Consider the following 24,945-nt stretch of genomic DNA (forward strand, 5'->3'; position numbering starts at 1 on the left):
CCTTCCTTCCTTCCTTCCTTCCTTCCTTCCTTCCTTCCTTCCATCCTTCCATCCTTCCTTCCTCTTTTTGCTTCCGTCTTTCCTCCTAACACCTAAAGAAACCAAGTTGGCGACAGTCTTTCCTTCCTTCCTTCCTTCTTTTCTTTTTTTCCTTCCTTCCTCCTAGCGAACGCCTAGAGAAACCAAGAACAATACCCGTCTGCCACGGGGCTACTAAAAAGTCATTTCCCCCAGGTCAGCACGCCACTTGTTTGAAACCTTGCAAAGGCTGTTGGGCCAAGGGGAGAATCAAGACGCTGGAACTACGGGCAAGGAGAGAAATTTAGGGATGATTCCGGTCCTTGCAAAAGGCAGCGCTTGCTCCCATCCCACCAGCCGTGGCCCTTGCTGCTCGGCCTCCTGGTCGTGAATTAAGCTAAGGCTGCAATTGATGGCTGAGCCAACTGCTCAGGGATTCGGGGTTGTTGTTGTTTTTTTCCTTCCCAGGGCTGGGGGAGAAGGGGCACGGAGAAAAACAGGCGGTGAAGAAAAGAAAGGAAGAACCGTAGCTCCTTGGACGTGCTTCCCAGGGACCGCGGAGAGGGGGTGGGATCTTCTCAGGATCGGTTCTCACCCTGGGAAAATCGGAGTTGCCCACTCCCCGTGACACATGCTACAGACTGCATTATCATAGTTATTATTGTTGTTGTTGTTGTTTCTCACAAACATAAAGTGGTCCATTGGAAGAGGAGTAGTTTTCTTGCAGGCGTTTCATTACCCAACTAGGTAACATCATCAGTGCTAGAAGGGATCGGGGTTTATGGAGAGGAGGAAGAGGAGTGTCCTCCCTCATTGAACGAGGGTTCGACAGCAATGTAAACATCGATTCTGTTTCAGCCCTTCCCACCGTCAGAGTCTGAAGGTCAAGACGACGTCGGTGTCGGGGTTCAAGCCCGTCGGGTTCTTGAGTTGGGATGTAAACAAGCCAGGGGAAGCCGGGTCCGTGTAAGGCCCCCCTGGGAAACAGCAGGCTCCTTCGGGGATGCCCCGCTCTTCGATGGGGCTCCCCTTGTTCAAGGCCAAACTTTTGAGCTTCTGCCTCTCTTGAGCTTGCCTGGCCCGGTTGGCGATGTACCTCACCCTGCTTTGACTCCGAGAAGAAGACCTTCGGATCAGGACGGTCTCTTCCTCGTCTCCCTCGTCTTCCTCCTCAGCCGTGGGAGGTTCCAGACAGGTGGGCGAAGTGATGTCGTTCTCCAGCTGGAAGAAGGTGAGTTTCTTCAGCCGCTCGGTCAGCCCGTCCGGACATCCTCCTGAAGTCTTGAAGGCCCCACCGTGATGCTGGCCGACCCTCGCCGAACGGGCGGCGAAACTTCGGCGGATGCTCCGGTACTTGCTCTCCGAAGTGGCCGCGATGTCATCCGAGGTGAGGTCTCCCAGGCTTTTGGACTTCACGGGGTTGGGACCGAGGTTCTTCTGCTCTTCCGACTCCAGGCACGGCCGCTTGAGGCTCTCCACGTACAAGCGGTTCCAGGTGTGTCTCCTGGAGACCGAGGAGAAGCCGAGCGGCCTCGGGCACAAATCGTCCTCCGTGGGTTGATCCAACCTCAAGTTGGGGTTGGATTTGCTCTTGGTCACCGTGGGGGCTTGGCGCCCAGAGGCGGCGTTAGCGGACCACGGCCTGACGATTCTTCTCTGGGGGACGACGACAACGACGGCGGCATCCGAGGTCTTCTGAGCACCGAGATCGGGGAGGCTTTTCCGGGCAAGGTTGGGCAAGGAGAGGTCGATGACGGTATCATTGGAAGACATGCTAGAAGAGGAGGACATGCTGTCTCTGTGGGTGGTGAAATCAAGCTTGCTCCAGATCCGGTCGTGGACGGTAGCGTCCCAATAAACCTCCGGCGCAGGAGAACAATCGTCAGGACGCTTGAGAGAGATGCCGTGGTCACACCGCTTGTATCCTTCATCCTTTGGTCTCCTCACGACAGTCGGTGGCACGGGGACTGCGACAGTTCCTTTGGGAGCCGTGTGAAGTGGAGTCGGCACGGTGCTTCTACTGTCCCTTTCGCTTTGGTTTGGCGGTCCAACTCTGCTCTTCTCATCGCCTGTCATCTGTGGAACCAACTCGTCGGTCTTCTTCTTCTGGCTATTTCCAGCCGGGGGCAGCCAACAATTGTCCGACGCGTGGTTGTGCTGCCCTTGCGAATGGAGAAGACCTCCGTGGCAAGGAGTTCTCATCCACCCTTCTCCTTCTTTGGTGCTTCCCATCCCTTCTTCCTCTTCCGAGACGCTGGGAGCAAGGAGCATCGTCTCCGAACTCGCGGGGTGCTGTTCCAAACGAGGAGTTCTCTCGAGACGCCCGGGGCGGTGGTCGCGTCCATCTGGAACGGCTTCCTGGAAAAGACGAGGCACGGAGTCTTCTTTGGGGTCGCTGGCGGGGCGGGTGGGCAGAAGGAAGCAGGAACTGCTGGAAGGCTGGTTGTCGCTGGCGACGAAGGGCTCTTCGTGGATGGTCTGCAGGCTGCATAAGGAAGGGGCCGACCGGTGCATGGAGAATTGGTGGACATCTGGAGGAGGAAGAAGGAGAAGAAGAAGTCCATGAATGTGGGAACGACCCCAAGAAGTTCTCACAGAAGATGGCTTGCATAAACCCTGTTGTCCCATTTTGAGTTACGTGTTGAAAAGGGTGGGCTGTGTTTAAGGGATAGTTGTCAAACCAACCAGGTCGAAGCAGCCGCGCCCGGCTCTTATCTTGTCACACACAAACGGGCAACGGGCCAATCCCAGCCACATCCCACCTGCTCTGTTCTGGCTTTGACCCAATTCTGGTTTTATTTTCGTTTGGGTCTAGCAAAGGGAGGAAACACCGTAGAGGGAAACAAAAATCTATCTGTGCAGTCATCAAGAATGGAAAGCGACTTGATCGCACAGGATCAAATCATCGGAGCTTGTAGTTACATAACCGCCTGGCTGTTACGTCAAGGAGTAGATATTTAACGAGAAAATATTAATACCACAAATTAATATTTGAGAAGATAATATACTTTGGGTTTTGTTTTTTTAAAGATAAGATAATGTTTGAAAAGATAATACACTTTGGGTATTTAAAAAAAAAAACAACCATCACAAAATATTGAACAGAGATTAACTTTTAAGCACCCGGCGGCCTGTAACTCGTAATATAAAACAAATATGTTAAAAAGAAGATTTAAAAAAAAATAAGCTACGTGTAAATACATCAAAAGGATTTGCAGGGCTTGGAAATGCTGCAGGGCACATTAACTTGGTGGTTCCCAGCCCTGCCAACTCAAAGCTCGGCGGGACAATTTGGGTAGGATTAATCAGGTCATGTGATCTAGCGCCTTCAATAGCAACCGCATGGGTGGGGGGAGAGAGATGATAGATAGATAGATAGATAGATAGATAGATAGATAGATAGATAGATAGACAGACAGACAGACAGACAGACAGACAGACAGATAGGGTTAGGTAGGTAGATAGGTAGATGGCTAGAAAACTAAATGAGAGAGAGAGAAATGATAGATAGATAGATAGATAGATAGATAGATAGATAGATAGATAGATAGATAGATAAGGTAGGTAGATAGATAAGGTAGGTAGGTAGGTAGGTAAATAGACAGACAGATATAGATAGGTAGGTAGATGGGTAGAAAACTAAATGAGAGAGAGAGAAATGATAGATAGATAGATAGATAGATAGATAGATAGATAGATAGATAGATAGATAGATAGATAGATAGATAGATAAGGTAGGTAAGTAGATAGATAAGGTAGGTAGGTAGTAGGTAAATAGACAGACAGACAGACAGATAGGGTAGGTAGGTAGACAGATATAGATAGGTAGGTAGAAAACTAGATGAGAGAGAGAAATGATAGATGATAGATAGATAGATAAGGTAGGTAGGTAGGTAGATAGATAGATGACAGAGACAGACAGACGAGAGAGAGAGGGATGGATGGATGATAGATATGGATGGAAAGAAAAAGAAAGAGAGAAAGAAGAAAGGAAAGAAAGAAATATAGATGGATGGATAGATAGAGATAGATAGATGATAGCAACAGCCCTTAGACTTATATACCGCTTCACAATGCTTTTACAGCCCCTCTCTAAGTGGTTTACAGAGTCAGCCTATCGCCCCCCCAACCATCTGGCTCCTCATATTTTACCCACCTCGGAAGGGCATAAGGAAAGGCTGTAGAGAAAGGGAGAAAGCAGGCGAAGGAAAGAATCCCGGAAAAAAAGTCTCGAGTTACCTGGGATGGGATCATCCTTTCAGTTCTTAACTACGCGGTGAAAGAGGACATGAGGAACAGGACAAAAAACAAAAGAAGAAGAGGGAAAATAAAAACCAAGTTAGTTCAGGGACAGAGAATAAACCGGGGGGAAAAAGGAAGCCGAGGAAATGAAATTACGGTAACTTAAGCGTGCAGATCCTGAGAATTCCGCTTTTGACCCACCAGAAGCAGCTTAAAGAGAAAGAATCGATGGGGGGATGGGGGGTGGGGGTGGATTATGGGTAACGATGTAGATTGCAAAATCTACGGAAATCGGAATAAAGAATTACAAGAGCCTGAAAGGGACCTCGGAGGTCTTCGAGTCCAACGCCGGGTTCTATGGTGGCATTTGGTTCTCAGGAAATTAGGTTTTAAATTTAGTCCCTAAATGGACAAGGTTTTAAATTTATATTGGTTTTAATTGGGTTTTACTATTTATATTGTTTTTTAATTAATGGGCTGGGTAGAATAAGTTTTTTAATTGGTATTTTATTCTGTATTTATATGTATTTTTTATCTGCCTGTGAACCGCCCTGAGTCCCTAGGGAGATAGGGCGGTATATAAATATGATAAATAAATAAAATAAATAAATTAAATAAATTTAATGGAGTTGGAAGGGGGCTTTGTAGGTCATCTAGTCCAGCCCCCCACCGCCCAAGCAGGAGACCCGACACCCGTAATGGCGAACCTATGGCACGCATGCCAGAAGCGGCACGCAGACTCGCAGTTCAGAAACCTGTTTTAAAACCCCTTATATAGATATAGGTAAGTCCTTGGCTTATCACAGCTTATTTAGTGACCGTTTGACGCCACTGGCTCGTTTTTTGTGCTTACGACCTCTTACGCATCGTTGTGGCCAGACGATCAAAATTCAGACGCTTTGGCCGTCCGTTCGTTATTTATAACAGAATGACAGAGTCGGAAGGGACCTTGTGGGTCATCTAGTCCAACCCCCCCCCCCTGCCCGAGGAGGAGACTCCTACATCATTTCTGACGGAGGGAAGTCCGGTCTCTTCTTGAGGGCCTCCAGGGATGAAGCTCCTACATCCCTCACCCTCTGACAGTCGTAGCGTCTCGGGGGTCATGTCTTGTGACCTTTTGACAAGCAAAGTCGGGGGGCGGGGGGAGTCAGATTCACTTAATGACCGTGTTAGAAACTTAGCCACTGCAGCGATTCACTTAACAACAGTGGCAAGGAACGGTTAGGGTTAAAATCAGGGCCGAAAAAAAGCTTTTAAAAGCAGCCTGAAGCCTGCTGGGAGGAAAAACGAACTCCCCGCCCCACCCACAAGACGCAGCTTCGGAGGATAATCCAGGGCCGGAAGGGACCTCGGAGGTCATCTAGTCCAGGGGTCTCCAACCTTGGTCACTTTAAGACTTGTGGACTTCAACTCCCAGAATTCCTCAACCAGCAAAGCTGAAAAGGTTGTAAAAAAAATTGCTTTTAAAAGCCTCTGACGATCAGGCAACTTAGCTGGGATCATCAGAACCTTTTAAAAGCATTTAAGAGGCCGAAGAGGCTGTAGAAAAAAATGCTTTTAAAAGGCTCCGACGATCCCAGCTGAGCCGCGCGATCATCAGAGGCTTTTTTTTTTTACTTTCAAAAGCATTTTTTCGGCCAAGGAAAAAATGCTTTTAAAAGTAAAAACAACAACAACAACTGATGATCGCGTGGCTCAGCTGGGCATGGCGGTGGGGGAGCAGGGATTTTTGCCACCGGTTCTCCAAACCACCCACCGCCGTTGCTACCGGATCGTGTGATCCGGTCCGAACCGGGAGCATTTCACCCCTGGTAGCCGCTCTGGTTGGATGAGAAACGGTTCTTAGGATCGCCCCCAATGGAACACACAAAAAGGGACACCACAACAGCTTGCAAAAAAGGGAGATGGGCTGGCATGCAGGGGAAATCACTACTTCGCTACAGTAAAGCCCCCAGCGGAAATGAAATTACAACACCATGCTTGGACGGTCACTAAGGCAGGACGATGCTAAAGCAGCCAAGCTCCATGCCGACAATCAGGCAACGAGGAGCACAGACGTTTCTATGGGGAGATGACGGCACGGATCCGGAACGGAAGGTCGGGCGCGGGAGATCTGATCTTACCGGTGAAGAATATAGGGGATTTACTCCGAATTTCCTCCATTTTTTCAGAAAACAAGGCATTCATTTCCCTCTGAAGGGTGCCCGCCTGTTTGCGGGCGCTCTCCGGCCAAGCCTTGGAGAAATCGGGGCTCTCGAGACTGTCTAAGCTGCTGGAACTGGAGGACACCGAGCCGTTGTTGGAGCTCACCAGGTTGACGGTGCTTCGGTATTTGCCGCCAGGCGGAGCGCGCCACCGGTGCCAGGAGCGATCCATGGCCCCGAGACACGCCGAGTCCCCCTTTTTCTTCCCTGAGGTCGCAAAGGGCTGGCAGGTTTTGGGCAGGTTTCTGGTAGCCCCGTAGCTGGTGCACAGGTGCAGATCGGAGCGGGCGCGGGGCTGTTCCTGGATCCCCCAAGGTTTCAGCTCCACCCGCTCCTCGCCCGCCGAGCTACCGCAGCAGCCGCAGTGGGGAACGTCCCCGGAGGAGGGATGGCTGGCGCTGGGCTCGCTCCACTGGCCCTCCACCTCGGGGCTGTCGCTGGAGCCGACCACGCACTTCATGCAATAAGTGGCCATGCCAATCCTACCCGATTCGTTGCCCTGTTTCTGCCCGGATGGTTCCTGGAGGCAGATCCGCCTGGATCTCCGGATGGGTTCGCTGAAGGTGGCGTCCTGGAACCCCTGGCTGTGTCTGCTCTGCTCTCTGCCCCAATTGTGAGCCTTACCTTTGGATCCTTTGGGGTCCACTTCCGTGCGGCTGACGCCTTCTCGGGAAGGAGATGCCGCCGGGGACGGGAGGTCGGATTCTTGGTCAAAGCGAGGGTGGGAGGCGTCTTCCAGAAGGGAATCGTTGCCGGCTCCTTCCGAGTTCTCGTCTCGGGCATCCAGGGCGATCTTGGGCTTTTTTAAGCTCTTGGTGGGTGCGCTGGCCGTCCGCCGTAAAAGTTGGCTGCTAAAGGAATGTTTGCGGTTGAGCTGACCAGCAACATGGCTGTCGAGAGAGGCCTGCTTTGGATTTCTGAGAAACAGACTTTTTATGCCCAGCGCTGGTTTGACCTGGAAGGAGAAGAAGGAGAAGAAGGAGAAAAGCCGTAACAGAGCGTGTACGCACTCAAATAGCCGTGTAGGCAAGATGTGATTAACCTCACAGTAGCCCTTGGCTAATCCTGGTTGGACTGGAAGACAGAATTGGGAGGGAAGAGAGAGGAATGGCAGTATGGTTTTGTTGTGACCCAGGTTCCTGGACTCGGACTCCTGGACTCGGATGATTCAGAAAGTGAGGGAGAAGACCTGGCAAGGCCTGCTTCTCCTGGGCCCTCTCCCTCCCTGGCACCCACCCAAAGGGAGGAGGAGGGGCCGGCAAGGCCTGATTCTCCCGGGCCTTCTTCTGATTTGGCAACGCCCCAAGAACAGTTTTGGCTTGATGCAAGACTGCGCAGACGTGACCGGCGCGCGCAGCAGAGGAGGCGTTGGGACAAAGCCAAAGAATGATGAGTCATGCAGTGACATCTACAGAGGCTATAAAAGCAGTAGGCGGAACTTCCTGGCTTTTTGTCTTGGACAAAGCAGTGAATTTGCGTGGGCAAACTGTATCAATGGAGGGAAGAATATATTTGTGAGTAACTCTGGCCTTATCTATAATTTCCTAGTTATCTCCAGAGACTTGGCAGGCCCGTGGGTAGACGTGGAACAGAACATTTATCTATGTAAATAAATTAGAAAAGAAGGCCTTTGACTGACTCTTTGTTGGGAGTATTGAGGGAGGGAAACAGAACAGGTTTCAAGACTTCACCGCTGTGTCGACCTGCCTTTCCCCAGCTGCTCGGTTACCATTTCCTAACCCAAATGACGGTCCGTCTCCCCCCGCCCCCTCCCCGGTGACCACACACCCAATCGCGTGTTGGAACAGGACTAACATCGGGGGGGGGGAGGGGGTGTTCCTTGGTGCTCTCTGAGCTTGGTGGTTTTCTTGAAGATGTTGCATTACCCAATTAGGTAACATCTTCAGTGCTTGGAGGAGGAAGAGACGGGGAGGAAGAGGAGAGAAGGAGGAAGAGATGGAAGTGAACTGTGGGGTCCTTGGTACTCTCTGAGCTTGGTTATTTTCTGGTAGATGTTGCATTACCCAAGTGGGTACCATCATCAGTGCTAGTAGTAGTAGGACGAGGAGGAGAGGAGGAGGAAGAAGAGGAAGTGGACTGTGGGATCCCTGGTGCTCTCTGAGTTTGGAGGTTTTCTTGCCGACGTTTTATGACCCAGCTAGATAACATCATCAGTGTTGGAAGGGAGCGGAGTTGGCTCTATTTAGCTACTAGAGGCCCCGCCATATATAAAAAGAGCCAATCCTGCTCCCTTTTAGCACTGATGATGTTACCCTGAGCTTTTTTTTTTTTTTTTTTTAAGTGGATGGCCAGCTCTTAATCACTTTTGTCATGTCGGGCACCCACAAAATAATTAAGGCATTTGGGCAAATACACAGAATAACTGTTCAAGCTGGCAACAATCCCATATACACAGACAGACAGAAACTGCAAAAAAAGAAGAAGAAAAAAACAACCACCAAGAAATCTCTCACATACAACATACACAGATCATGGAAGAGGGGACTTCCATCCCATGCCCCCCCCCCAATACAAGACACCCCCCCCCCCGTTGATGGAATGTAGTGGTGTGCAAGTGATATTTCTTTCCCCCTCCCTTCCCATCAGCCCCTTGAGGTCATTGGATGCAACCCCCCCCCCCAATTCCCGACCCCGCTGAGGCTATTCACTGACCCTTGAATCCAAACGAGCGATTCAAGATCCCAAATCCGGAGCAAATTTGGTTGGGAAGGAAAGAAAGCCATTTAAGAAGAAGATCCAGCATGTCGGTTCCTGGGGATCCAGGCCCAGGAATTGGGTCCCTTAAACAAACGGAGGGTGACGAATTGTGGGGTGAGGGTGGTTTTAGGAGGAACAATTACCTATCCCTCCATTGACAGAGGAAGCGCAGGTAGCCCTTGACTTACAACGGTTCAAAGAGTGACAAGAGACATGACCGTTTTTCAAAGTTCAAATCCTCAGCAAATCTTTCATCAACCCCATCATCCTTTGCGGGGTGGAGTCGGGGCAACTGAATGGAGCTAGCAGAGCATTTTAAAGGCCGGATGCCTTTCTTGTTGCCAATGCAGAGTTTTATTCAGCAGATAGGTTTCTCATTATGCCCAAAGAGAGAGAAATATCTGCCTCTCCCTAGGATCGAACTCACAGCCTCCTGATTGTGAGGCAAGAGCTCCGCCTCTAGGCCATCGCACCACTCCAGACCCTCGGTAACTGACTCATACTTATGACCGTTGCAGCATCCCCAGGGTCAAGTGATCAAAATTCAGATGCTCAGCAACTGACTCGTATTTATGACAGTTTGCTATATCCTGGGGTCACGTCATCCCCTTTGGCGACCTTCTGATGAGCAAAGTCGACTTGGGGGGGGAGGGGGAGCCGGATTCACTTAACGACCGTGTGACTAATTTAATTGCAGTGGTTCGCTTAACAACTGTGGGAAACTTGCATAAAACGGGGGGGGGGAGGGGGAATCACTAAACTGCCGTCTCGCTTAGACATCAGTTGCGGTCGTAAGTCAAGGACTACCTGTAGAAACTATGGAGGAAAGAAATTGGGATTTGATTTTTTTAAAAAAACAAACAAACATTGGAGAATCCTGGATCTGCTTCGTAAACATGGAATAATCTAGAAACTCGATGGCTCAGCAAAATGTTCCGGGAAATGTCGCAATCCATGTTATGAGAGTGTTGACCAAGTTTTGGTCGGGGAGGTGTGTGTGTGTTGTGGTTGTTGGTTTTTGTTGTTGGTTTTTTTTTTTTCCAGGAGGAGAAAAAAAAAAGAGAAAAGAAAACAAGCTACAGCAGGAAAACAAGACACACACAGACAAAAGAAATGTTAATGATGTTTTGAGGTGGACGGAAGCATGCAAGAGTGGTGATGCTCCCAGCTGACTCCACCTTCCTTGGAAGGGGAGAAAGGGTACCTTCGAGGCGTCTAAATTTGTTCTGCTTCTAAAAGGAGACCTTTTTTGACACACTGCAATCACAAACAGACAGAAGTAAAAAGGCAGAAAGTGAGACACGGGAGAAGAAGAAGAAGAAGAAGAAAAACGAGCCAAGACGGCCTGCGAGACATTTAGGAAAGGGTCGGGCACGCGACCCACACGTGAGAAATCAAGCAAGTAACACGGATAAACTACGAAAGCGGTGGGGAGAGAAAAAGAGAGAGACAAAACAGAGGAAGGATACAGGTGGAGTTTGACATTATTCAATCCCCCAGGAATGCAGGAAAAAAAACAAAACGAGCCCAAAAAGAGCGAAGTGGCTTTCTGGATCATTCTTTTTTTTAAAAAAAAAAAGGTGGTCTCTTTGCAATAAAGAGAGAAAAATCCCCCTCCCCAATTTGCTCAAAAATCCCAGATACATAGCCCTGCTTTTAATAAACCCAGTTTAGAATAGAATAGAATAACAGAGTTGGAAAGGACCTTGGAGGTCTTCTAGTCCAACCCCCTGCTTAGGCAGGAAACCCTACACCACTTCAGATAAATGCTTATCCAATCTCTTCTTAAAAACATCCAGTGTTGGAGCATCCACAACTTCTGGAGGCAAGTCGTTCCACTGATTAATTGTTTTAATTGTCAGGAAATTTCTCCTTAGTTCTAGGTTGCTTCTCTCCTTGCTTAGTTTCCACCCATTTCTTCTTGTCCTGCCTTCAGGTGCTTTGGAGAATAGCTTGACTCCCTCTTCTTTGGGGCAGCCCCTGAGATATTGGAAGACTGCTATCATGTCTCCCCTAGTTCTTCTTTTCATTAAACTAGACATACCCAATTCCAGCAACCGTTCTTCATCTGTCTTAGCCTCCAGTCCCTTAATCATCTTTGTTGCTCTTCTCTGCACTCTTTCTAGAGTCTCCACATCTTTTCTACATCATGGCGACCAAAACTGGATGCAGTACTCCAAGTCTGGCCTTACCAAAGTGGTATTAACACTTCACGTGATCTTGATTCTATCCTTCTGTTGATGCAGCCCAGAACTGTGTTGGCTTTTTTGGCAGCTGCTGCACATGGCTGGCTCCTATTTAAGTGATTGTCCACTAGGACTCCAAGATCCCTCTTATAGTTACTAGTATTGAGGGAGGTACCACCTATACCGTACCTGTGCATTTGGTTTTTCTTGCCTAAACGTAGAACCTTGCTTTTAGTTTTTCGTTTCAGCCAAAAAATATTAAGCTGAAGTCGCATCTCTATATTTTAGAAAAGGGTATAAAAAAGAAGGTAATGATATGAGGAGGAAGGGTTTTATGGTAATTAAGAAAACGAAAATAAGCAAGATGCAAGCAACGTTTGAAAGAAGCTGTGAGTTAAATGCCTAAGTTTCTCAGCAGGGGCCTGATGTTGGAAGGGTTGGGAACTGGCGGTTTTCCTTGTTTTGTTAAACTCTTAGGGAGTCCTTGCCTTCATGGAAACTATTTGTTTAAAATAGGGAGAGGATAAAGGTAAAAAGTTCCCCTCGCACATACGTGCTAGTCGTTCCTGACTCTAGGGAGCAGTGCTCGTCTCCGTTTCAAAGCCGGAGAGCCAGTGCTGTCCGAAGACGTCTCCGTGGTCATGTGGCTGGCATGACTCAATGCCAAAGGCGCCTGGAACGCTGTTACCTTCCCGCCAAAGGTGGTCCCTATTTTTTCTACTTGCATTTTTTTTTACGTGCTTTCGAACTACTAGGTTGGCAGAAGCCGGGACAAGTAACGGGAGCTCACCCCGTTACGCAGTACTAGGGATTCGAACCGCTGAGCTGCCGACCTTTCGATCGACAAGCTCGGCGTCTTAACCACTGAGCCACTTACAGGAGAGGATACCATTGCCTATTTTGATAGAACCGCAGAGTTGGAAGGGAAGCTTAGAGATCTTCTAGACCAACCCCCTGCTCAAGCGGGCGATCCTTTACCATGCCAGACAAACGGTTGTACAGAACGGATGGATGTTGTCCAAACAGGTGGTTAGGAAAAACAGGTGAATTCGTGGACCGTAGCTTGGTCATCTTCAAATGGGTTTTCTTTTTTTCTTTTGCCAAGGCTGTGCCGTGATTTTAGCAGAAGGGCGTTCCATACTAAATTCAAATCGTGAACGGGTGAGAAGTCCCCTTTTCTGCATAATTAAATTCTTTTTACTGAAAATGAAATAGTCTAATTAAGGCGTGGGGGAAAGCGTACAGTTGCAGGAGATTTTATTTTTTTTCCTCTGTAGAGGCAGGAAACGTAGCATAATTTGAATTTTGTTCCATAATCAGTGGGACTGACTTAGGTGTCACAGTTCACCCGCCCGAAAATGAAGCGAGGAATCTCTTCCTCGGGAAGATTAGATTCCATAATTAGGGTATTGATACCCCACAAAGTCCAGGGCAGGAGAAATGTTAATGAGAACACAACAAGGGGTAGGTAGAAGATTTGAGAACAGGGAGACCCGGAGATAAAGCAATCAAAAAACAAATCAGCTGGGGAAATTGAAAAAGAGAGGGGAGGTGGGGGGGGATTTGAGGCTGCAGTGGGAGGGGGCTTCGGAAGACAGGAGGAGAGAGAGGGCGTTGGGCGAACTGGAAGGCAGCAAGTTCCCCCCACCTGCCCATCCCAAAAAAATTGCTGGCAGTTTTTTTTTTGTTTTTTTTTTAAAGGCCGTGTCAGTCGGCTGCAAATTAAAAACTATCTATCAGGAAGCAACTCAAGCAGAAGAACAAGAGAGAAAGAGAAAGAGAGAGAGAGGGAGAGAGAGGGAGAGAGAGAGAGAGAGCAAGAGAGAGAGGGAGGGAGGGAGGGAGAGAGGGAGGAAGAGAGAAGGAGGGAGAGAGAGAGGGAGGGGGGGAGAGAGAGAGGGAGAAAGAGAGAGGGAGAGGGAGAGAGAGAGGGAGGGAGGGAGGAGAGAGGGTGGGAGAGAGGGAGAGAGATAGACGGAGGGAGAGAGGGAGAGGGTGGGAGAGAGAGAGAGAGAGAGAGAGAGAGAGATCAACGAAGGAAGGAATTTGGTGGAATTGATCCAAGGAGGTTAATCGAAAGAGAAAATTGCCTGCGGCAGAGAGACAGGTAAGTTTCAAACACTCTGTGCCAGTCTCTGTGCAAAGGCTAGTTCATTAAAGTAAACAATTTGTCAATGCTGTCACACACACACACACCCAAATCAAAATAGCATCAAATAAATGGTCCTGCCTCTATGGAAAAATAAGTTTCCAGTCCTCATGATTGAAATTTTAAACCAAAGCATTGAGTCAGATATCTCGTTCCTTCTAGCCCAGCAGAAGCTCTTTCCTAAAATCTCTCTCCCCCCCCACCCCCACCCCGTCTCTCTCTCTCTCTCACACACACACACACCCTCCTGCTGCGTCTGTTTGAAGCGAAGGACAATTGAGAAGACCACTTTCCTACTGTGCTACACTCACTTATTTAACACAGGCATAATTCACTTTTTGGAGCTTTTCTTTTTTTTTAAAAAAAAACAGCCCAGGGCTTTTAAGCCTACAGTTAGACCCTGTGCTTTAGAGAGAGGGAGAGAAGGAGAGGGGGAGATGGAGAGAGAGAGAGAGACGGAGAGAAAGGAAGAGGGAGAAGAGAGAGAGTGAAAGAGAGGAGAGAGGAGAGAAGAAGAGAGGGAGGGTGGGAGAGAGGAGAAGAAGAGGAGAGAGAGGAGAGAAGAGAGAAGGAGAGGGAGAGAAAGGGAGAGAGAGAAGAAGAGAGAGGGCAAGAGAGAAGGAGGGGAGAAGGAGGGGGAGATATGGAGATGGGAGAGGGAGAGAGAGAAAAAAGGAGAAAAGGAGAGGGAGAGAGAGAGAGGGAGAAGAAGAGGGAGAGAGAGAAGAAGAAGAGACGGAAAGAGAGAAGGAGGGAGAGAAGGAGAGAAGGAGATATGGAGATGGAAGAGGGAGAGAGAGAAAAAGGGAGAAAAGGAGAGGGAGAGAGAGAGAGGGAGAAGAAGAGAGGGAGAGAAAGAAGAAGAGGGAGAGAGAGAGAGAGAAAAAAAATCCCCATTGTTCCCTTCCTGTTTCAGTTTATTAAGAGCGACGGCATCTAACCGACTCCTGGCAAAGACTTCATCGCTCCATCCCTCTCGGAATGGATGGATCTTTTTTTTTTTGGGGACAAAAATCAGCCAACTGCAGGATGGAAGTCGGCCTCCCCCTCCCCTGCAGATACCTAAGCCCAATTCAAGGTGGTAGGGATGGCAAGGAATTACAGTAAGGGGCTCCCTACCCCCCAGTCCCGTCCCCCGAGTTTTCCCCGTCGGAGGTTGGAGGGAGAGAAACTTCCCATTTCATCCAAGGCAGACCATAGGAGGATTAGAAACGGAGGATTTTCCAGACAAGTTGCCTCCTTTTGTCCGGGAGGCTTTGAAACAACCCAACTGGCCTTCCTCCAATTCTTTCTTTCTTTCTTTTTTTGTTTGGCAAACCCAGAGGGAGAAAAGAAATTGAAAGGGAAGGGAAGAGAGAGAGAGAGAAAGAGAGAGAGAGAGAGAGAGGCATGAACTTAACGTGTTTAACTTCTCCCCTCCTCGGTTCTGGTTGTTGGAAGGAGAGCAAGCTGCCTGCTGCCCGGGTTGGTTTTTTATTTTTTGCAGAAAAAAAAGAAAAAGAAAAAAAAAACAGGAGAAAAAGGTTGCCACGCAACGCTGCTCCCTTGCGGGATTCGGAGCACCTGGAATCCGACGGGCGAAGCCTCCATGCAGACAGAGGACCGCTTGTTCTCTCCGGGACGTTTCCTCCCTCTCCCTTGCCTCCCTCCCCGCCATGGGTTTTATTTTTTATTTTATTTTATTTTATTTTTGCTTTCAATGGGGCTATCCAGGAGGGAACCGCGCGCCCCACGACGCAAACATTTGCTTTCCCAACCTCGGCTGAGAAATCAAATCCGCGCTAAAGTCGATTGAAAGCGCCAAGGAATCCGATTTTTTTTTGAAAAAAACAAACAAACAAAAACCCAAACTAATCCTTAAAGGAGTCCGTCATACAGGGAGTCCTCGACTTACGAGCGCAACGGAGCCCAAGACGTTGGTTAAAGCGAGTTTTTAAGCCCCGGTTTACGAGTTTGCCTGGCACCGTTGTTTAAGAAGCGGATCCAGGCGGTTGGTAAATGAGTCGCGCGGCTGTTGAGTGAATCCAGCTCTCCCCCCCCCCGTTGATTCTGCTTGTCGGAAGGTCGCAAAAAGGGGAATTACGTGACCGTCATTAAGTGTGACTGTCCTTAAGTGTGAAGCGGTTGCCAAGCGTCTGGATTTTGATCGTGTGACCGGCGGGAGGCTACAAAGGTTGTAAGAAAAACGGACGTAAGTCGCTTTTTTTAACTGTGAACATTCACTAAATGAACGGTGGTAAGGCAACAGGCAGTCCTCCACTTGCGACCAATTGTTTAGTGACGGTTCGAAGTTACAACAGCAAGGAAGAAAGCGACTTACGACCGTTTTTCCACACTTAGAGCCCCATGATCGTGGGATCAAAGCGCTCGATGACTGACTCATATTTATGATGGTCGTAGTGTTCCGGGATCCCCTTTTGCGACCTTCTGACAAGCCAAATCAAGGTGGGTGGGTGGGGGAAGCCAGATTCATTTAACAACCATGTCACTCACGTAACAACTGCTGTGATTCGCTTAAACAACTGTGGTGAGAAAGTCCGTCCGATGGGTCAAAACTCACTTAACAACTGTCTCGTTTAGCAAGAGGAGTTTTGGGCTCAATTTTGGATGTATGTCGAGGACTAACTGTAGCTTAATTAAATAGGGAGCTTGGTCATTTTTCTTTTTTAAATGAGATATATCATTTGTCAACTCGCAAGGCCTCCTCGGTCTGCTCCCGAGTTGCCATGGGCAAGGGGGATGGGAAAACAAACTCTGCAGCACGTCAGTCAAAACAAAAGCACACTCCAGCCATCTCTCTGTCAAGGCCATCTTCCCGGTTACCCACAGTAGCCGGAGGGGAGTGATCTCCACAACATTGGAGAACGTGGCTGATGACACACCTGGGGGTGGGCGGAGAAGGGGGGGAAACAGGGTCATAATTGGGGCGTAAATTACGTGGGGTCAGAGTTGGCTTCACTTGGAACATGCCGACACGAAGCTGCTAATAAATAATTGGATTTCTTTTGAAGTTTGGCTCGCGCCCTCTCTGTGGCCAACACGAGCCGTTGCCTCAGTTTACCTCTGCCGTGCATGCGTGCGTGAATCCCGTTGGCCAGACGGTCTTTGGGTCTCTGCCGCGCAGGCGTGGGGGGCATTGCACACATGCGGGGGCCTCACACGCATTACATTTTGGGGGTGCGGGCATGCGCGCGCACTTTGGGCACTTGATTTGGAATTTAGCCATCACTGAATTAGGGCGTCAGTCAAAACTCTGACATCATTATTTTTTTAAAAAAAATGACTTTAGAGAATATATATGGGTGAGAAGGTGGAGAAATGAAATCCTCTCTTTCGTCTTAAGTTTCTTATTTTTCCAAACTGGTGGCTGTCCCAGTCTTAAACTGGCTTGCAAACTGACCGACATTTCTGCAGGAAAGGCATCAACCTGGCTGCTTTTATCTCTTTCCTCGTCCACGTTGTACGTATTTTGGCAAGCTGGGTTTTTTTTTCTCCCCTCCCCTAATGGCATTCCTTCTGCTGAGACAGTATTGTTTTCCACTCATTTGGCTTGGCTAATTGTGATTAATCGATTAAAAAGTAACACAAACGCACACCACTTGATGGATGAACTCGCTCTGTGTAACTTGGTGGAGATAATTGGACTGCCTGCATCCGAAGCAATCCATCCAACAGGCACAGCACGAATACAATAGAATACAATAGAATAGAATAGAATAGAATAGAATAGAATAGGATAGGATAGGATAGGATAGGATAGGATAGGATAGGATAGGATAGGATAGAAGATAGGATAGGATAGGATAGGATAGGATAGGATAGGATAGGATAGGATAGGATAGAATAGAAGTTAGGATAGGACAGGACAGGACAGGACAGGACAGGACAGGACAGGACAGGATAGGATAGGATAGAAGATAGGATAGGATAGGATAGGATAGGATAGGATAGAAGATAGGATAGGATAGGATAGGATAGAATAGAAGATAGGATAGGACAGGACAGGACAGGACAGGATAGGATAGGATAGGATAGGATAGGATAGGATAGGATAGGATAGGATAGAAGATAGGATAGGATAGGATAGGATAGGATAGGATAGAAGATAGGATAGGATAGGATAGGATAGGACAGGACAGGACAGGACAGAATAGAATAACAGAATTGGAAGGGACCTTCAAGGTCTTCTAGTCCAACCCCCCCTGCTTAGGCAGGAAACCCTAGACTTCAGACAAATGGTTATCCAACATCTTCTTAAAACCTTCCAGTGTTGGAGCATTCACAAGTTCTGGAGGCCAGTTGTTCCGCTGGTTAACTGTTCTAAAGATTAAAAAGAATATATCTGGGGCAAAAAACAAACCAACCCAGGCACAAGAAAACCTATGAATTCTTGTGTTTATTATCCCTCAAAATATAAGCAAGTGCAAGAGAGGCAGCTCGGGTTTTGAAAACGAAAACGAAAAGCCAGAAGAATTTCAGAAAAATGGGACTTTTGGCATGTGGGGGATGGAGAGAGAGAGAGAATAAAATTGGACAGGAAAATTTTTTTTTTAAAAAAACCAGTTACAGGTAGACTTTTTTCCCTGAATGTCCAGCATTCAGAACGAAAAAGAAAAATTGAAGAAACCCTTTTCCGAACTGTGACCATAACATTTAAACAAGCTGTGATTTGAACCCTATTCAAAAATGCTAACACAGTATAAAGGGTCAGATTTTATTGCCGGCGTCGACCTACGCAGGAAAAAAAAAAAAAGAACTTCCTCCCTAAGCAGCGTGAAAATGTTAATTCTTTCTTTTTAGCCACTTTAAAAAAAAAACTTCTTGAAGACTGGAGCGTTGGCTGCGTTACTAGCTGGGAAAAACAACTTCGCAGAGTTCTATAGTCTGAAATCTGGATAGGACCGGGATTTTCCCAATCGTCGTGTTGTTAGCTGAAACATGGCTACTTCGTGGTACTTGTGAAGATACACAACTGCAGCTAGGACAGGTTTGGCCAAGGGTGTTGGCTGAGTTTTGTGGGCAAAGCTAGAAAGATGAAGCACGCGCAGAAATATTTTGAGGATTGATTTTTCTTTAAAAAAAAAAATGTATATATGAACCTCTTGATTATAGAAATAGCTGTAATAGATTGGGAAGGCCCAAAGATGCTTTCCTTAAAGGCAAGTGGACTTTCTTCTTGCTGTTGTTTTTTTTTCCTTGAAAAGGTTTCGCTTCTCATCCCAGAAGCTTCTTCGGTTCTGACTTCTTCAGTTAGAACCGAAGAAGCTTCTAGGATGAGTAGCGAAACCTTTTCAAGGGCGAAAAAACCCCTCAAGAGAATCCAATGGAAATGCACCTTTGGGAAAACCTTGACCTAGATGTTGGAGAATCCGCATAGACAGAAATTCGGGTAGATCATTTCAAACACTAACCGACACATCTGGAAGTGAACCTCAGTTCTAGAGAGGTTTGCACGCCTGGGACGCCCAGGGCTACTCACCTTACCACAAACGTCGTTGACGGCTACGTGAACAAAGACGGAAGCTTCCTCCATACCTTCGAGGTATACATGTCGATAGCCTGGAAGCAAGGAAAGTGGGGTGAATGATGGCTTATTGTCTCCTTTAGCCAGGGGTGGGACTCAGCCGGTTCGGGAAAACCGGATGCTAATTTTGCATCCGGTTTGCCGAACCGGTAGTTGTAAGGACTGGCTGACCCCGCCCACCATGCCCCTACCTTCCCAGGAGTCTCCACGCGGCCCATTTTGGGTGCGAGGTTAGTGCAGGGCCTGCGCGGAGGGTCTGGAAGGGCGAAAAGCGAGCCTCCCAGAAGTTCCGAAAACGGGCCTGTTTCTGGCCTCCGATTCCCGGGGGAAGCTTGAGGAAAGCGTCCGGAGTCGGGGAGCCCCAAAAATGCACCCCCCTGGCCACGGTGCAGGAGGCCGCGTAGGCCACGCCCCCATGGCCACGCCCACCCAGCAACTGGGCAGAGAACCGGTTGCTAAAATTTTTCAATCCCACCCCTGCCTTTAGCCCAAATCTCCTTCCGGGGTCTCCCCATTTCTGGTCGGAGAGGAATTCGTGGTTGCCCGGAGAAGAAAGAAGGAAGGACAGTAGATGAACGTTAAGGTTGAGCCGAGACCAGGATCTAGCAGTAGGGAGATGTCAAAAAATAATAATAAATAAATGTGTGGCCAATGACTAGCAAGAGAAGGAAGCTAAGAGAAAAGGCTCAGAACCGGTCAACTTATATTGGGTTAAGGAGAAATTATCCATTAATAAGAAACAGTTGGGGGGAAAAAATTGATATTTCTAAGGCATATAAACAGAAAGCAAACCTTGTAACATTGATGATGGTAGCTAGGAAGGTAATGAAATGTCTACAAGAAAACAATCAAGCTCTGAGAGCACCAAGGATCTTGCAGTCCTTCTCCTCCATTCACCTAACCTCACTGCCTTCCAGCACTGATGACGTAACCTAGCTGGGTCATGAAACGTCTGCAAGAAAACAACTAACCGCGGAGAGCACCAAGGACCTCACAGCTCCTCCTCCTCCTCTCTACAAACCCCGCTTTCTTCTAGCACTGATGTTGTTCTCTAGTTGGGTGTTGGAAGGACACTTTGATGCCCACAACGGACAAGCGGTTGAAAAAGTTGATGGGAGTTAGCAGAGATGGCCAAACGGACCGCTTTGATCCAAGTGGCGGGGAAAAAAAAACAACAACACCCCACAACTACTTTAGTTTCTACTTGGAAACTGTTTCTGGACTTTGTGCTTGAGGTGGCAAAATACACACACACACACACACACACACACACACACACACACATATATATATTTGTTTTCTGAGATTTTCACGGGTGTTTGTATATAGGTCTTTGGTTGTTCGGGTTTTCTCCCGTGTAAAATTGGAAGTGTCTTGGCGACGTTTCGACGAAGTCTCATTCGTCATCTTCAGGCTAGGAAGAAACAGCTGCGATCACACATTGCTACCAGAAGCACGAAGCTGAAGCCTGAAGATGACGAATGAGACTTCATCGAAACGTCGCCAAGACACTTCCAATTTTACACGCGAGAAAACCCGAACAACCAAAGATCTACATATATATCTATATATATATATATGTTTTCTGAGGTTTTCACAGGTGTTTGTATGTAGGTCTTTGGTTATTCGGGTTTTCTCCCGTGTAAAATTGGAAGTCTTGGCGACGTTTCGTATATATATATACGAAAAGTTGATTTTGGGTTTTACCAGTTTAATAGGTTTGTTGTTATAGAAATGGCTACCGTAGTTTATGTAAAAGTTGAGGTTTGATGCTATTATCTTATTCTACTGGAAGCTGGAAATCAATGCCTTTTTTTTTTAATTTTTCCCTTCTTTTCTATACTTTCCCCTCCCTTCTTCTCCTACTATTTTCGTTTGCATTTTATAGTATAAATTAATAAAGAAAGAAAGAAAGAAAAAACAAATTAAAAAAAAGAACCCTCCGGGATCCAAAACTACTTGGAAGATGTTGCAGCCAGGCAGTGTTGGCATTAGCAAGACGAGCCTCCCAAATTTTCAGATCTTTAATTTATTGTCGGTTCGTCTTTCATATCCTGCTACCATATTGCATCTGTCAGTGGAGCGTCCTTGGTGGAATTCAAACACAGCCCCCACCCCCTCTCTCTCTCTTGTTATCAAAGAACAGAGCTCCTGCTGACAACCACAACTTTTCTAATTGATTTGCCGGCATGCGGGTTGTCATAATTTATGTTGTCTTTTGGTCGTGCTTCTCTTTCAAAGCCACAGAGGGGTTCCCCCCCAGCCCCCGCAGCTGTGAAGCGAAGAACGAAGAAGGAAGGACAGAGGGATAGATGGAAAAACAGTGTGTGTGTGTGTGTGTGATCTCACCTGGAAAGGCCCTGGCGGATGTGCATGCGCTCGCCCAGTGGTGGGTTTCAAATTTTTTTACTACCGGTTCTGTGGCTTGGTGGGCGTGGCAGGGGAAGGATACTGTAAAATCTCCATTCCCTCCCCACTCCAGGCGAAGGATATTGTAAAAATCTCCATTCCCACCCCACTCTGGGGCCAGCCAGAGATGGTATTTGCCAGTTCTCCGAACTACTCAAAATATCTGCTACCGGTTTTCCAGAACTGGTCAGGACCTGCTGAAACCCATCTCTGGCACTCGCGTGACCCAAAGGAGAGACCCAAAGGCTTGGGGTGGAGGGGAGAGGAGAGATTCATTCGTAACCTTCCCATTTTTGCAGATGTTCTAACCTAGGCTTGCCAAGAGCATGAAGCGGACTCCTTGACCCCGACAAAAAAACCATTTTTTATTAAGTTACTGTGAATTCCTCTCATTCACACCCAGCAAAGACTTTCAAGGGAGAATTTACAGTCACAGACCTTATCTGGGCTTGGGGAGCTGCCAGGCCGATATCTTCAAAACTTGGCAAGGAGTCATGAACCAATTAGGTGAACTAATTGTCTCCTGCAAACTCCAGTCCCCTTTCCCTCCTCTTTTATTCCTTCTGGGAGGAGCCCTTCATCACCCACCTGTGGCTTTATTCCTGAGTCGACCCTTGTCTTTAGCTGTTCCCTTCCTCTGGCAACTCTGCGCATGCGCACACTGAGAACAATGTCTGCCTCATTGATGTCTGACTCCGAAGGCAGTTGACAACTGTCAGATGGCCCTGGCCCTCTCTCTGCCACCGAAGCAGAGCCCTCATCAGAGCCTTCCCCAGACTCCAGGACTGGCCCAGGTTCCTCCCCAACCTCCTCACTGTCCGAATCTGCTTCCAGCTCCGCTGACGGGCCACAACAGCAGGTATTAAAAGCAGCTGGCTTTTAACTGTCATTATCAGCCTTCATTTTGCAGCTGATCTTGGGCTGCCAATGAAAATGACAGTCTCGTTTGAAGACCCACCAGAAAAATAAAAAAACGAATGCCCACGCTTTGAAGTTTTTCTCCATAGATTTGGGGATGAGCCAAAGGAACATTGGCAGAGATAACCAGCAATTCAGAGAAACGACTTTGGTTATGATTGGCAGGAGGAACAGGGCGAGGGAGAAGAGGTTGATATCCGTGGTCCTTTTGCTGTGGCTTCCACTAACGTCAGATGTTCAAAGGACTAACTTTGAGCTTTCAAGCGAGGTTTTTTTCTCTCTCTTTGCGTTCCCCCGGGAGGATACCAGCTTGAAAGGAAGATTTTGGGCATACCCACCCAGAGATATTCTCTTTAATGTCTGGTTGGTACCTACGTGAAACGGGCAAATGCTACAGAGCCAGAATATCAGAGAGGAAATGGGAGAAAACAAGCAATGCTGTATGAGGTCAGTCTTGTTGTGGCCCGCCAGCAGCCCGCGCACCTGGCAGCGGAGTCAGACAGTGAGGAGGCTGGGGAGGACAATGGGCCAGTCCTGGAGTTAGGGGAAGGCCCGGACGAGGGCTCTGCGTCGGAGGCAGAGATGGGGTCACAGCCATCTGGGAGCGATGCGCTGACTCGGGAGCCTTCAGAGGCAGACAGCAGAGAGGCAGAGGAACAGGAGAAGCCTGTTCCTAGTGCACGCATGCGAAGAGCTGCCAGAAGGCAAAAGCAGCTGAAACAAAAAGGACGACTCGGGAGTAAGGCCAGGAGATGACTGGCTCCTCCCATAAGGCTTAAAAGAGCAGCAACGAGCCGTTGGGTTCTTTTTAGAAAAGCAACGTTGATTCCCGTGCTTCTTCTCAGCGGCTCTTGAACTTTGTGGGGTTTTTTTTGCCAAGAAAAGCCTTTGGCAGGTTGCCAAAGGCATCAAAGGTTGGTGATAAGGCCGAGGGTCTGGTTATTATGAATTTTGTTTTGGACGAAGCTGAGAACGAATTCATTCTCAGCTGTTTTAACAAAAAAAGTTTGTTGAGGACTGAATTATGTTTAGTCATCACTACTTGGGCCTCGGTCACAACACGTCTTACCTGGCATCATGGATGTAAAGGCGATCGTCCTCTGACCGATAAAATCCCTCCCGATGGGATCGTGGTCCCAGACCAGGAAACGCACCAGGGCGATCTCTGGCATGCCGATGTTGAAGACCAAGGTTTCTTCCCACATCGGATTGAAACCTGCAGAACCAAGAGGCAGGAGAAATGAATGGGCCTTCCTGAGCATTAACGACGGACCAGGGTTTCTCTACCTTGGCGTGGGGCGGACTTCAACTCCCAGCCAGCCGCCGAGAGTTATGTGTGGACTTCAACTCCCAGAATTCCTTAGCCAGCCGTATGTATAGATTCCATAGAGAAGAAGGGGGATTGGTTTACTCTTCAAAGCACTGGTAGGCATAGAGCAGAGGTGTCAAACTCAATTTTATTGAGGGCCGCATCAGGGCTGTGGTTGATCTCGGGAGGGGGCCTTCGCCAACTGGGTGGGTGTGGCCAACCAAGTGGGCATGGCCAGCTTGACCCCAGTCCCCAAACTGCTGGCCTGACGTTTCCTCTTTGCATTGGGAAGACTGGTCCGAAGCGATGCAGGCCGGCCCCTTATGTTTTTGAAGGGAGGGATCCAGCCAGGGGTGAAATGCTACCGGTTCGGGTCGGTTCACCCGAACCGGTAGTTAAAAAATGCTACCGGTTTGCCAGAGCCAGTAGTAAAAAAAAATGCTTTAAAAAAGTAAAAAAAAAAAAAAGGTTCTGACAATCACAGGCACAGCTGATTGTCGGAACTTTTAAAAAAACTTATTTTTAGTTAAAAAATGCTAAAAAAAGAAGAGTAGGCCACGCCCACCCAGTCACATGACCTCACCACCACCAAGCCACGCCCACACAACCGGTAGGGTAGGGAAAATTTTGAATTTTACCGCTGGATTCAACCACATCATGGGCCTCATCCTGTCCCTGGGCCTTGAGTTTGACACCCCTGGCGTACAGCATAGAATAATACGGGTTGGAAGGGGCCTTGGAGGTCTTCTAGTCCAACCCCCCCTGCTCAACCCTCGACCATTTCAGTCAAATGGCTGTCCAGTCTCTTTTTGGAAGCCTTCAGCGATGGAGCCCCCACACATTCTGTTCCACTGATTAATTGTTCTCACTTTCAGGGAATTTCTCCTTAGTTCTAGTTTGCTTCGCTCCTTGGTTAGTTTCCATCCCTTGTTTCTTGTCTTGCCTTTTAATGCTTTTGAGAATAGTTTGACTGGAAACTAATCCAGGAGAGAAGCAACCTGGAATTAAGGAGAAACTTACTGTCAGTGAGGACAATTAACCAGTGGAACTGCTTGCCAGCAGAAGTTCTGGGTGTTCCATCGCTGGAGGTTTTTAAGAAAAGACTGGACAAGCCATTTGTCTGATATTGTACAGGGCCTCCTGCTTGAGCAGGGGGTTGGACTAGAAGACCTCCAAGGTCCCTTCCAGCTCTATTCTGATTGATTGACTATGGCCTTCTGCCCCTCGTCCGTATCTTCTTCCAAGCACCCTGAGATACTGCTTTTCAA

General features: G+C 48.0%; 1 protein-coding gene across 4 annotated transcripts in view; it reads right to left on the reverse strand.

Annotated features, from left to right (window-relative positions):
* Nucleotides 1-9: 9 nt before the first annotated feature.
* PLCH2 (phospholipase C eta 2) overlaps nt 10-24,945 on the reverse strand; it is a 221,822-nt gene continuing 196,886 nt past the window's right edge. For 3 of the 4 annotated variants that reach the window (XM_058161025.1, XM_058161024.1, XM_058161026.1), the window contains exons 21-24: nt 23,438-23,584; nt 18,997-19,076; nt 7,089-7,419; nt 10-2,549 (exon numbers count right to left, since the gene is read on the reverse strand). In XM_058161025.1, coding sequence (XP_058017008.1) covers nt 889-2,549; nt 7,089-7,419; nt 18,997-19,076; nt 23,438-23,584 — 2,219 coding nt within the window. In that variant the 3' untranslated portion in view covers nt 10-888. Of the gene's footprint in view, nt 2,550-4,257; nt 4,288-7,088; nt 7,420-18,996; nt 19,077-23,437; nt 23,585-24,945 lie in introns of all 4 variants that reach the window. The other variant, XM_058161027.1, reaches the window with a different exon arrangement.

This window comes from Ahaetulla prasina, chromosome 18 (assembly GCF_028640845.1).
Source record: "Ahaetulla prasina isolate Xishuangbanna chromosome 18, ASM2864084v1, whole genome shotgun sequence".
Lineage (NCBI taxonomy): Eukaryota > Metazoa > Chordata > Lepidosauria > Squamata > Colubridae > Ahaetulla > Ahaetulla prasina.